At 37.6% G+C, this 13,678-nt stretch overlaps 1 protein-coding gene across 2 annotated transcripts; it reads left to right on the top strand.

Moving 5' to 3' along the window:
• Nucleotides 1-1,822: 1,822 nt before the first annotated feature.
• Nucleotides 1,823-8,673, top strand: LOC109012030 (protein SCAI-like). 2 transcript variants are annotated; one of them, XM_035694328.1, is made up of 9 exons: nt 1,823-2,637; nt 4,375-4,581; nt 4,701-4,943; nt 5,658-5,724; nt 5,807-6,001; nt 6,163-6,254; nt 7,040-7,222; nt 7,309-7,445; nt 7,860-8,673. In XM_035694328.1, exons 1-9 carry the CDS (start codon nt 2,140-2,142, stop codon nt 8,044-8,046), a joined length of 1,809 nt encoding a protein of 602 aa, XP_035550221.1. In that variant the 5' UTR covers nt 1,823-2,139; the 3' UTR covers nt 8,047-8,673. The 2 variants fall into 2 exon arrangements, 1 of the variants encoding a protein (XP_035550221.1); XR_004802501.1 differs by lacking the exon at nt 7,860-8,673 and having other exon boundaries at nt 6,163-6,258; nt 7,309-7,422.
• The last annotated feature ends 5,005 nt before the right edge of the window (nt 8,674-13,678 follow it).

The raw sequence follows: 13,678 nt of genomic DNA, 5'->3' as shown, positions 1-13,678 counted from the left end.
GGGAGCAAAATGAGTGGTATAAATTAAGAGCATATAACATTTCTCTTCTAAAATTAAAATCCTTTTAAACTTTTTATCTAAATTATAAAACTTAGGCTGCGTTTGGATGTTGAGCTGAACTCAGTTGAGTTTAATTCTTTATAAATAGTAATGAGTTGAGTAGTTGAGTGAGTTATGTGAGACTCATCTAAACTGAGTTTAAAGTGTGTTTGGATATTAAGACGAGTTTAATATTTTTTATGAAAAATTGAAAAAGGTTGTGAATCCCACGTATAAATATGTTTTAAGTTAAAAAAAGTTGTGGGTTCCACGTGTAAAAATGTTTTAAGTTGGGATGAGTTTAATAATTTGAGAGTTGAGTGTTTGGATATTAGACTCAGCTTAAAATTAGACTGAACTTAACTGAACTTGAGAACCAAACACAACCTTAGAGTAAGAGAAAAATAGACATATAAAATAGACATTACATTACTCTAATTTCATCCCTCCGTCTTTTTCTAAAAGACTTATGACTTGATAATTAGCTTACCAAAAAGGAAAATTCTAGTATGACTCTTAAATGTGCCTACCAAATATGTCAATTAATATATTTTAATTTTTTTTCTTAATATTTAAATAAGTGACTAATAGTGAATTTATATTTTTTAATTTGTTTGTCAATGATTAAAGATGTATAAAAATTGCTTGAAAGAAAAAAAGAAAAAAATCATTTACACTGATGTGCATATTTGGAGTGCACATTTGGTGTGCACCCTAGCATCGTACCACTTTAAATTTTTGCTTAGTCGTTTCTCTTACATGCGACAATGTAAAATTGCATAACTTTGTTACCTAATTTGCATAATAAAATAATAGTTATAAACAAATTGTTATAGTTTAGTAATTCAATCATTTTTCATGTTCTTTATCCAATGCAACAATTGGTGAACTTCTTGTCATCCAACTTTTGTGACTTATCCTAATTTGTCCATACAATAGTATCATGTGTTTTAGCATAAAGAGTACCAATTATAACTAGTTAATCTTTTACTGAGCATGGTACCATACAATAGTAACTTTTGTGACTTATCCTAATTTGTCAACTATTGATTATTGAGAATGGTACAACTACAAAGAGATCTTATAAAAGTAATTTTACAAACTGATATGATTTCATATGTTATATTTATTTTACAATAAAAATAATTTTATAATCTAATATATATGACATCAAAGTACATCAGTTTGTGAGTTTATTTTTATAAGATTTATACTTGGCTAAAATATCTTTTTATATTGATTACTTAATTTGTTAGTTATCAATTTTGACAATGTAATGCGTAAATTAGGAAAAAAATAATTGAAAGATGTAAAATGTAATTTATGATGTTTTCTTTTTATGGGTTTCGATTTGGGGTAGGTAAAATTTTCGAGTTTCAACAAGGCTCCAATTCTAAATTTTGTAAAATTTGAAGTCGGAATAACTAGTAATCGGAGTTCGGAGTAGGAGCCGGAGTCGAAGTCTATATGGACTTTGAACTTTAATTCCGAATTCCAACTTTTTTGTAAAAATTAAAATTTTTTTTTTGTTAAATTTTGGGTGATGTTTGCTTGTTATATAGATTGTTCGCTCGAATGAACGCAACACAAATTATTTGTTCGAGTCCGTTTTCTATACTGGTTAGAACTCCAAACTCTGATAGGAGTCGAAAGTCGGAGTGCGTTTTGACCCCTAGTTTGGATTGGCAAAAAGAAAAAGAAAGTGATAAGTTTATTGCAAATAAAAAGTTCAAAAAAGGGGGAAAATAGAATCATATAGGACAATAGTATTATAGAGCCAAAAACGCATCCAACGGTAAAGAATGCCCAGGAAGGCGTACTTGCGTGCATCACAGCAACAACACCCGCCAGGAGGAGACAGGAGCAGGAGAGCACTCTATTCTGTAGCGGGAGTCGGATAGCAGCAAGTACCGGTTTTCCCCGTCGTCCCACTGTCAAATCATCCAATATCTCATTGCAGAAAGTCCACCTCTCTCTCTCTCTCTGGTGTTTTCTCTTTCTTCCAAGACTTCCTCATTTTCCAATGGCCGCGAGAGGAAACCATTACGGTTCGGAGGATTGATTTTTGATTTTTGATTTTTGATTTGGTTTGGGCACGACATGGCTGAGAACGACGCCGTTGCGCAGACCTTCCGGGCGCTCGTGGAGGGCGCGGACCAAAAGTTCGCGAGGGTCCGGGACATACCTGCGTACGGACGGGTGACGAGCCACTACTACTTCCAGAAAGTATTCAAGGCGTACACGCGCCTCTGGAAGTACCAGCAAGAGCACCGAGGGGACCTTCTCAAGTCCGGCCTTAACCGCTGGGAAATCGGCGAGATCGCCAGCCGGATCGGCCAGCTCTACTTTTCCCAGTACATGCGGACCAGCGAGGCCAGGTTCTTGGTCGAGGCCTACATCTTCTACGAAGCGATTCTCAGTCGGAGGTATTTCGAGGAATCCAAAGGCTACAGCAAGGACCTCGGGGTGAGGTTCAAGGAACTGAGGTTCTACGCCAGGTTTTTACTAGTCTCCTTGATTTTGAAAAGGACCGACATGGTGAAGGCTCTCGTGGACCGGTTCAAGGCTGTTGTTGAGGATAGCAAAGCTGCTTTTCGGGTAATTTATTCGTTTATATTAGCTATACGAGGAGTTTGTGAATTTAGAGCTTAACTTTCGTACGACTTTTTATCTTCTTTCTTTCTTTATATTCTCTTGTTCTTTATGTACTGTAAAATTTAACGGGATTGGTTCTATTTACTCGCACTTGGATTTGTTTGGTTGCTGGGAAAATGGATTAAATAATTCGGAGTAATTCGAGTTGCCTTGTTCTACAATTTCTACTTGTCAAAGTTTTTTTTAACTCAATATGTATACAAACTTTTGCAAGGCGCTTTTACATTTTCCTTTATTATTTAAGAGATTATAAGAAATGCTTGGTTTCAGTTTCTCATTTATTTTCCTCAATTTCTCAGCAACCAAACAACGTCTTAGAAGTTAGGAGCACGGAGGATGATTAATACTTCAAAACTCTTTGAGAAAGAAAACAGTTTAAATTGTGCAAGGATCTTTCAAGAAATTTTAAGTAATAATTTATATTTTATCCAATTTTCAAAGGTTTATGTCTGCAAGAACTCCAGATTCGGTTAGAAGTGAGACGATGCTATTTGAGCTGTCGTGATAGCTAAGATATATAGATTATGGAATCTGGACTGGCAGTACCTTTCGCATGCTCATGTTATGCCCTTTTCTAACGTGAATAACAGAATATGACTTATAAATTTGAAATTAATAGATATTACCTTTTTATATTGTCTATAGATGAACTGTATGACCAAATCCTGAGCTGTAAAGTTGTGTTATAGTTGAAGTAAGATGATAAAGTTAGGTTATGGTGTGAACTAATGCTTATTTAAAGTATGGCGGTTGCGTTATTGGCCCAAATGTGGCTTAAATAGCGAGTTGCCATGTATAAAACTGATCTGTACAGTAGATTTGCTTGGTTGACGGGGTGACTAACCCACACAGAGGAAGGGGTAAAGAGAGAAAGGGGCAAGAAGAAAACAGAAATAAAAAGGAAGTCTTGCCTTTGCCAGCAAGTCTATGGATGCTCTAATTTGTTACTTCTGACAGTGATATAAAACTAATGGCTGAATGCTGTTTCTTGGAAAAATTAACATGGCACCAACATCAAGAAATTAGAGAATAGGTATCGCAGAAGTTTAATCCAGAAAAAGCTTAGCTGGATGGACTGTTTAATACGGTGCTCCACGGGTCACCTAAACTGCAAAAATAGTGTATTGGCGAAAGTAGAACGGTTGAATATTTGCTCTTTTTACAAGACAATATTCGCCTTCCACTTATTAACAGACTTTTATAAATCAAACTATTAAAATTTACTTTCTGAAAATAAACCTTTGGTGATGTAAAATGTTTAACTGGATGCATGTGACTTGAGGAATTATTAATTTAAAAGATTAGGAGTATTAAATTGAGTCTTTAAATGTATATCTCTTGGTAGTCTATTTACATGAATATCACCACAGACATCATTGATTCCTCCTAAATTTCACCGGTTTAGTTTAAGATCTTTAATTAGAATTTTGATCTTTCTAAATATCAACTGATACTACTTTCCAGTCGTATACTGACATGATTAAGGGCATTTATACTCTCCTGTCAGGAAACTAACTTCAAATTTACATGAATATCACCACGGACATCATTGATTCCTCCTAAATTTCACCGGTTTAGTTTAAGATCTTTAATTAGAATTTTGATCTTTCTAAATATCAACTGATACTACTTTCCAGTCGTATACTGACATGATTAAGGGTATTTATACTCTCCTGTCAGGAAACTAACTTCAAAGAATGGAAGCAAGTAGTGCAAGAAGTTGTCCACTTTGTGAAAGTTGATACAGCATTTATGGATGTTAGACCGTTGCGTTATTGTGGTATGTTTGATTCGCATCCAGCTTCTCTTCCATATGTGACTCGCTTCCATGCAAAGAAGGTCCTAAAGTTTCAAGATGCACTGCTGACAAGCTATCACCGAAATGAGGTTAATAAGTCATGTTTAAATGTATTTTTCTTGATTAGAGATCATCTATACTAGATGGATCATTAATTAATTCCTGCATTAGGAAAATCTTACAAATGTTCACGTCTTGTTATATTCAGGTCAAATTTGCTGAACTTACTTTGGATACTTTTAGAATGCTACAATGTTTGGAATGGGAGCCAAGTGAATCTTTCTATCAAAAGCGGCCAGTTGAATCAAATGGGAATGGCACTTCAATTGATCATTCTGGAGCATCTGGATTGATTGATATAAAGTTGACTGCAGACATGACTGATCCAAGCTTAACTCCAAATCCAAGGAAAGCTATTCTCTACCGACCATCTGTTGCACATTTGATAGCGGTGAGTTTTTAAGGCATTACTTAATTGTTTATACTGTGATCACTTATTCACCTGCTTGGTTTCTCCTAGTCAACTAAACTGTTGCTTATACTTCTGGATCGGTAGAAAATTGAAAATTCTATTAAGTTTTTAGTCTGGTGATCAGAAGAGAATTCATATTGGAGTGCTTAGTTATCTCTAGGTGGCCTAGATGCTTGGTTATATAGGCTCTTCTAGTAATGAAGCTCATCTGGATATCATATCTCGAGGCGTAAATTCTATATGGAGTGCCCTTAAACACAATGTTTTGTCTCTGCTTTCTTTTGAGGGAAGGGGGGGGGGGGGTTGTCGTGTCAGTGTGGATACTATCCTGTGAAAAGCAGATGCTATCAACCCTTTTGCATTGGTACTCCATGTTCTAGTATCCAAGAGTTCATATCTCAGCATTGTGTTAGTCCCAACCTCGTTGAACCAACTTTCATTTGTAGCTAGTTATCTTATAGGGTTCTACTGCCTACAATCCAGTGTGCTAACACACCGCTTACTGTGGGGACCACGTCAATTATAAACAAATTTAAAAAAACATATGTTTTTATACTAATTGATGCGGCAAGCTTCCACATCAGTAGTGTGTTCATTGAGTCAGCAATCAAGTTTGCAAAAAAAACTTATCCTTCCTTCTCTCATGGCGTTTTCATTAGTAAGTCTGCTTTTAACTTAGTGATGCATGGGCAGGTTATGGCTACAATTTCCGAGGAGCTTCCTCCAGATAGTGTTATGCTACTATATCTATCGGCCTCAGGTTTTTGTCAGTTCTATGTAACCACAATAATAACTGAGCTTTTGTTATCCTGGATTAGTTACCTACATGATTATCCATGCAGGGAAGGCTAGTCCTAGTAGTAATATTGCTCAGATGGAAAGCTCCGGTGGATCACGGAAATCTTCAAAAAACAAAGTAACTTTTCAGTTCTCTCAAGAGCAGAATAGCAATATGTCTGAATCGAGTATTAATCATAAGGGAGAGTCAAGTGGCTATTATGATAGTTGTCTGTGGTTTGGTTCAAGAGGACATCGTGGTAGGTACCTATATTGAATGCATGCTCTGCGTGTTATGTATTTGAAGCATTTGTGCATAGAACCTGTTAATTTAAGTGCTATTTAGTTTCTATTCCATTTATGAGTGGCATAATCCCCATACCATCCGTGTACTAACATAGTTTGTTTTTGTATTTTTCAGGTTCAAATAATCTCTACCCTGGTGATATAATTCCTTTTACCCGTAGACCTCTTTTCTTGATTATTGATAGTGATAATAGCCATGCATTCAAGGCAGGTTTGTCAAAACTTTTATATGATTTGATAGGCTTAGTGCTTTATTCTAGATAAGTATATATGTTCTAAGTATAAGTATATATGTTCTAAATCAGGTTTTGCTGCTTTAAAGTCATGATGAAAATTTGTGCTTATTGTAATATCTACACTAAATTTAATATTGGAGTAAGTCTCGAAATGTTAAGACTGGGATTTGGAATTTAACCCAATGGAAGTCCACTGGGTTGATATGGTGCCATTGCTCCATGTTTTTGTAGGTCTTATTTTTGCCCATATGACTGAGCAAAGTTTCCAACCAAATTGAGTTGTGCGATTTTCATTGAAAGGGTTCCAATTGTACCGCCACCACCCCTTGATGTGTATGCCCCATCCCCACAAGCATTGTTCAACTATAACTTATTTTACAGAGTTTATTTGAACTTCTTGTTTTAACTACAACTATGTAAATGACATTTGGAGAACCCCTTTCACTGAAGGAAATGTTTGGGGATAGAACTCATGGAAAAAGTACGTCCAAAGCCGGTAGAATATTTCTACTATTTCATTCTCTCCTAGAACATATATTCAAGCATTGCATTTTTTACCCCATACATTTGGTATGTGCCAAGATTAATTGTAAAACGCAAATGTTTTAAGGTTCCTTTTAATTGTATTAGCATATACCTTTATCCAACATATAGTGTTTCTTCGTTGCAAGATTAAATGAGCGAGCATGAGTACATCTGATTCTTATTTCTCTAAAGTTGCTTCTACGTTCCATGTTACTGATAAATGATTTGCAGGTTTTACATGGTGCGGAAAGGGGAGAGCCAGCTGCTCTACTCCTTTCACCTTTGAGGCCAGCATTCAAGAACCCATCAAATGCTGATTTATCACAAAATGGAAGTCAGTTTACCTTTTTCTTGACTGCTCCTCTACCAGCATTTTGCCAAATGGTTGGGCTCTCCTCTCCTGATACTGACTCAGTAAGTTAATTGCTGAATTTTTTTAAATTTGTTCAAGTTCATTATATTCTAGTTGTTGCAATGTGTTAACGAGGCTTTATTTTTAGGATGTTTACAATGATGCGGAAAACATACTCTCCACTGCCTTCGCTAAGTGGGAAGTCATACTTTGTACATCAACTAGCGTGGATATTGTTTGGGCACAAGTTTTAAATGATCCATTTATTAGACGGCTTATTCTAAGGTATTTTTTTCTTTCATTTTGAGCAAAGTAGCATCTATTATTATTTATTATTTGTTATGCTCATTATTGGTCCAATGGGACCTACAGCCCGACCTAACTGAACTTGACCTTATAATCATTTGTGATCCATCGGGGTGTAGAGTCAGACATTCTAGGTTGGATTCCCCGTTAGGAGTTCCCTTGGATTGTTTGATACATGGTTCTGGTGGGTGGAGTCGTGTACCCGGGTTTACTGTCTAAGGGCGAGGGACCTTGGACACTTTACAGGGTTAGGTTGAACGTCATCAAAACCTTATAATAATTTAGGAGGCCAACTCCATAATGAAAAGACAATTACAATATCTGCGGAATTGAATCTTGTTATATTTTTTTAATTAACTTGTTGGATATTCATATCCTGTTGGTTTTCTCCAGATTCATATTCTGCCAATCTGTGCTTTTATTATTCTGCCCTTCAGAAGATAGTGATCAATATCTTCCTGCTTGCCTACCCCATCTGCCTAGTTCTGTCTCTCCAAATTCTGAAGTTGTGCGGTCTTCTGTCGTCCGGCTTGCAAAGCACTTCAGGGTTGCTGACTATTTTCACTTCGATGACATGTGATGACCACACATATCAAAGTAAGCTTGTAAAGTTATATTGCAGCCTTCAGGCGTTGATAGCTTCTGCAGTTTAATGGGGGTAGTGACCATTTGAATATATATACGAGAGGTTTTTGGGGAGATTTTAGGAGGAATATAATTCGTTAAGGGGAGCTTTAGCTGGCGGTTTAGAGGTATATCCATGTTTGCATAACTAGATTTTTTTTTAGTTTTCTTCACACATACATGATTTAAACCCCAAAATAAATTTTCATTTGTTCAAAAAAAAAAAAAAATTTGTTACGCAAGCATTCTCTATATGTCCGAGTGAGGTTTCTGCTGCTTGTTTTATTGTGCCTATGTGCAACCCCGCTGGTTCAACAGTGCTGAATTTGTATGGTGATTTTGGTGTTCTGGTCAAGACAGGGGGGTGTAGGATGATTTGTAGGTTTAGTCTGAGCATTGCATATTAATTGTTAGAGGCTTTCGATTTTGTTCTAATTGTTCATGCCCCCATTGTTAGAGGTGTTGGATTATTCTTCATTCTCTTTAGCGTAGTTTTTGCAAATATTCTAGGACACGGGAATTGACTGAATGCTATTTGTTGATACCATTATGGGCTCGGCTTTCCAACTTCTTTTACTTCTTACTCGGTGTATCTGTTTTTATTTTTATTTTTTTGGGCATTGAAATGAAGTCTGACTTGGCTATCTTGTTGGGCATTGCTGTCTCAATCGGATAGGTGATAGAAATCTACTAATGATTAATTGATCTCTTTTTGGGTGGATATTCCAAATTATTAGAAGTTGAGAACTGAAACTTGTTTTTTTGGGTAGCAAAAATGTTCATGCATTAAGCAAATCTTAATGATGTTACATGAAAATTTTATTTAAGGATTAGCTTGCTACCGTTAATCCATGTGTATAAATGATGCCGAGGACACTAGAGTAGCTGCTACTCCCAAACCATATGAAAAACCATCGTTTCAATGGCTTTCGAATTAAAATAAGCAAATCTTGCTTGTGGCCATTATTATGCTTGGCTCAAAGCGAGATGCAGAACTACATTGTCCAACCTCAGTAAACTTGGTAGGCATTTGCCAAGTCAAAACCCTATTTTTAGGTTGAAAGCAGCAGCTTCTCCAAAATGGCTAGCAAAGTAATGTTCCATACATGTGATGATGTCAAGACATAAAAATATCACTCCGATTCCGAGAATTAGATCCAACAGATTATATAAGTAAGCTCGTTGGTCTCCAACAGCACGAAAACAATAAGCCAATTCCATACAGCCGAACCAAATTAATTAGTCCTTTTAGGGGTGGCTGGGCGATTTTATTTTGCTCTACTAGGGTTAGTGCATCTTCGTATGGGTGCTCAGGGGTCGGCCTATGGCCACTTTGTCTTGCCCTCCGGTGGCCCCTATTGCTTGTGGGATTGGGGTGAGTTCTGGGAAGGAGTTACTGCAAGTCCGCAGGAGGGGGTAGGAAAGGAGAAGGAAGCGTCAGTGATTGGAGGGGGGAGATCAGCGTTCGTTTGCCCAAGCGCTTCAAAGGCCGTTGCCGTCTGTGAAATTCAAGTTGCCTCTGCGGAAACCTGAATTGATTAACGGCGATTTGGGTTTCGTGTTCTTGGACATAGAGATGGATAGGGCGGCAGAAGATTTAAAAGTTTGCGTTAGTGCTGAAATTTCTATCAAGGTCATCTATTGATGTTCTGAGGTTACATATCATTAAGACTTGGGGTTTTAGTGAAGTTCCGATGATAAGTTTTATGGATGACTTGCATGTGCTTTTGCATTTGACGAATGTGAAAGATTATCTTCATGTGTGGGCGGGCAAAGGAAGAATTATTGCAGATTGTCAATTTCGTCTTTTTAACTGTTTGTGGATTTTGATGTTCATAAGAAGCCTTCTATTGCTCCTCAATGGATTTTTGTGCCAGGGTTGCCGTTACACCTTTATAGATTGGATAATTTGCAAATTCTTGCTTCCCGGGTTGGAAGGTTTCTTGGTACGGATAATGCAACTATATATAGAACAAGAGCGACGGAGGCAAGATTATGTGTGGAAGTTGATTTACAAGATGAGCTGGTTGGTGGTTTCCCTTTGATTATAAATATAAAAAATCAGCTTTGGCAGGAAGTAGTGAATGCGAAAAAAGGTTTTTATTGTACTAAATATTTTCGATAGGGTCATACTTCGGTGGTATGTAGGTCTGGTGAGAGAGTTAAATCTAAGCCTACTAGGAAGGAGGGGGTGAAGGTGCCTGGGAAGGAGGGAGAAGATAAAATTTGGAAGAAGGTTGGCCGTAAGAATAAGAAACACATGAAGTCTCGGCCTACAGTGTCAGGGGAGAATGTTATTGGACCTACAAATTTGAGTGTTGGGGATCAGGAAAAGGTTGAGGGGATATCTGCGAATCCGATTATCTTGCAGCTGAACGATGGAGTTTACTAATAAGGTTTCGAATATGATGGTTCATTCAGGGGATCATGTTGAGGAGAGGGAAATTATTAAGGCGGGGGTTTCGGTTGAGAACAAAGAAGTTGGAGAGAGTAGTCTTGCTCTTGTACCTGTAGGAAAAGTGTTGAAAGGAGTGGAGGGAGAGATAGTTGTGGAGGAAGAGAGTGATCATACTAGGCGGACTGGTGGAGATTTTGAGTGTTTTAATACTTTTGCTATTTTGTCGGAAGGTGAGAATGAAGTTACTCTTAATGCTTAGAAGGATTATGGCTCGGATCCTGGATCTATTTTGGGGGATCATCCCTTTAAAAAAGTTTCAGTGAGGAAGTCTCGTTGGGTGAAAGTTGAACTTCAAAAATTGAATTTATGATGGACAAAATAGTAGTGTGGACTGTGAGGGGTTTGGGTACATTGAAAAGAAGGATAGGAAAACTAGTTCAAAAGCATGATATTTTAGTATTAGTGATCTCGTAACCTTTCCAGGAGCTGTCGAGATTGGAGAGGTGGGCTATTAGTTTGCATTTTACAAATTTTGCTTCTAATTTGGAGATGGGTGGAAAAATATGGGCGTGTTGGAAAGATGAAATTGAGATGGATGTTGTAGGTATAACTAATCAATCCTTGAATGGTTTATTTGAGGCAAGTGGTGGAAATTTGTTAACAATATTTGTATATGCTAAATGCACTCAAATTGAGCGTCAGGAACTTTGGTCTCATTTGAGTGGAGTGTCTTGTGCGGGACTGGCATGGGTGGTGTTGGGGGGCTTTAACATTATTAGAAGCAATGAGGAAAGGGTGGGTGGTAGGCTGAGGCTCCTATTGGCTATGAATGATTTTAATGCCTGTATTAACAGGTGTGGTTTATTGGATTTAAGGTTAGAAGGAAGACAACTATCATGGTGCAATGGACAACAAGGTATGACTAGAAGTTGGGCAAAACTTGATAGAATGTTGGTATGCCTTGATAGAGTGCAATGGACAGGTGTGATTTCTTCTTTAGAGTCGGTTTGTCTTGGGGTATGCCTTGGAGATTGGTGGATTTTCTCGCAAGCTGGACAGGACTACACGAAGATTCTTAGGTAGTGGCAATCTGGAGATTGGTACCAATATGTATGTGTTGGTGCATTTGGAGGGAGAGAAATTCTAGATGTTTTGATGATCAAGAGAGAACAAGGGAAGAGCTTAAAGTTTTCTTTTTTAAGACATTGTTCTTATGGGCTGGGGCTATAGTTTGTAACGGGCATAGTGTCCATGATCTTCTTCTTTCTATTGTATCCGCTAGTGAGGCGTGTTTTCATGTATACTTCCTATATACCTAGGCTATGCCTATATCTTTGAATATATTATCTTTGATTACCTATAAAAAAAAAGACTTTATGTCTAAATTTGATGAAGCAAATGCCAGATTGTTGAGTAGAAGAACATTGGATCGCTCATCTATTTTGTTGCAGTTGACTTCGGGGTCTGAGATATGGCCTGACTCCTTTTCAATTTCAAAACATGTGGGTCTCTCACGAAAAGTTTTTAGAAGCAGTGGAAGTTTCTTGGAAGGAATCGATTGATTGTAGCTCAGGACTATTGAAATTAGCCGGTAAGTTAAAAAGGCTAAAAATGAAGCTCGTGTATGGAATAAAGAGGTATTTGGCTGTGTTGGTGCAGTGATGAGGGAGTTGGAAGAGAGAGTTGAACATTCTTGACTTTGAGTTGCAGGTGTCTTACTCTGAGGAAATCGAGGAGGAGCTTTTGGTCACTAAGGCTGAGTTGGATATTTGGATTAAAAGGGAAGATACGAGATTGGTACAAAGATCTTTATTTTTGAAATTTGGTTGGAATCTCTAGACTCAAAACTCACTTTGGGCGAACTTTTTTTAGACCAAACATGTAAAGCATGTTCATATTGTGCTTAGTGGTGATAGAAGCTTGGGTTCACTGTTTTGGAAGAAAATAATGGAGGTGATGCCGGTGTTACTTGGAAATTCTAGATGGAAGGTTCGGGAGGGGAAGTCTCATTGTGGTATGACAATTTTTTGGGTACTGGGTTGCTGTTTGAAGGAAGGAATGAAGTCTTGGATGAAAATATTAAAATTCAAGATTTGGTTGTGAATGATAGATGGAATATGCAATGTCTTCAGTTGATGCTTGGAAGTTAGAAGGCTTTAGAAGTCGTGAAATCAGTTGGTGTTTTGAAAAATAAAATGATATTTTGTTATGGTTACCCAAGAAGAGTGGATGTTTTTCTAGTAAATTGGTGTGAGAGATAATTAGAGTTAAGATGCCAAAGTTTGAATGGGCGAAATGGGTGTGAAATAAATTCTTGCCAAAAAAGGTATCGAGGTGTTTGTGGAAGGTTGTGTTTAATTGCTTAAGTGTGGATGAACATGTTCGTCATTTGGAGATTCCTTTAGTATCTTACTGCAATTGCTGTCTGGGTGGGCACATAGAAAACTTAGAGCATGTCCAAGGCAATGGTGAGTTTGCCATGGCAGTCTGGAAGAAGGTATCAGCAGAGTTAGGGATCCCGTTTTTTCCTCAACAGAGTTGGGAGGAGAGGGTCCAAGTCTAGTTTAATAGGGCATCTCGACAGTCACAAATGGGTATGTTGATGGGGCTACTTCCTTATATTGTGGTGTGGAGACTTGGGCGCAGAAGATGCATGGCAAGGATGAAAGGGAGAGGCGAGTCCTTACTGGAAGTGTGGAGCTTGATCAAATTCTGGGCTCAGCAGCTTGCTAGTCGGATGGTCAAGGTTCAAAACTTTCAATTTTTGATGAGCGCAAATTGAGGAGTTTAAATGTGCCGACAATGGAAAAGAATTTGTTGAAGGTGAAAGTGGTGCGATGGTTAAGACCGTGTACTGGTCGTTTAAAACTAAATTTGGATGAGTAGCTTTGGGAACCCAAGTTTAGCGTGGTTTGCTTCGGGATTCTAGAGGTAATTTGGTTTTTGGTTTTGCAAAATTCTTTGGTACTTGTTCTAATAACGAAGTTGAGCTTTGGACGGTTATAGAAGAAATAAAAATATGTCAACAGTTGGGGCATAGAGTGCAATTCTTTGCTGGTTGTTTCATGGATTTTCGCTAGAAAATGTATAGTATGGTATCTTTGGGACTATTGGGATGAGTTGATGTCGTTGTGGGCGAGCTTTGATTTCTCTATTAAGCATTCATTTTGAGAAGGGAACCAAGTAGCGA

The sequence above is a fragment of the Juglans regia genome, chromosome 10 (assembly GCF_001411555.2).
Source record: "Juglans regia cultivar Chandler chromosome 10, Walnut 2.0, whole genome shotgun sequence".
Classification (NCBI taxonomy): Eukaryota; Viridiplantae; Streptophyta; class Magnoliopsida; order Fagales; family Juglandaceae; genus Juglans; species Juglans regia.
This window is presented reverse-complemented; position numbering and strand designations above follow the sequence as displayed.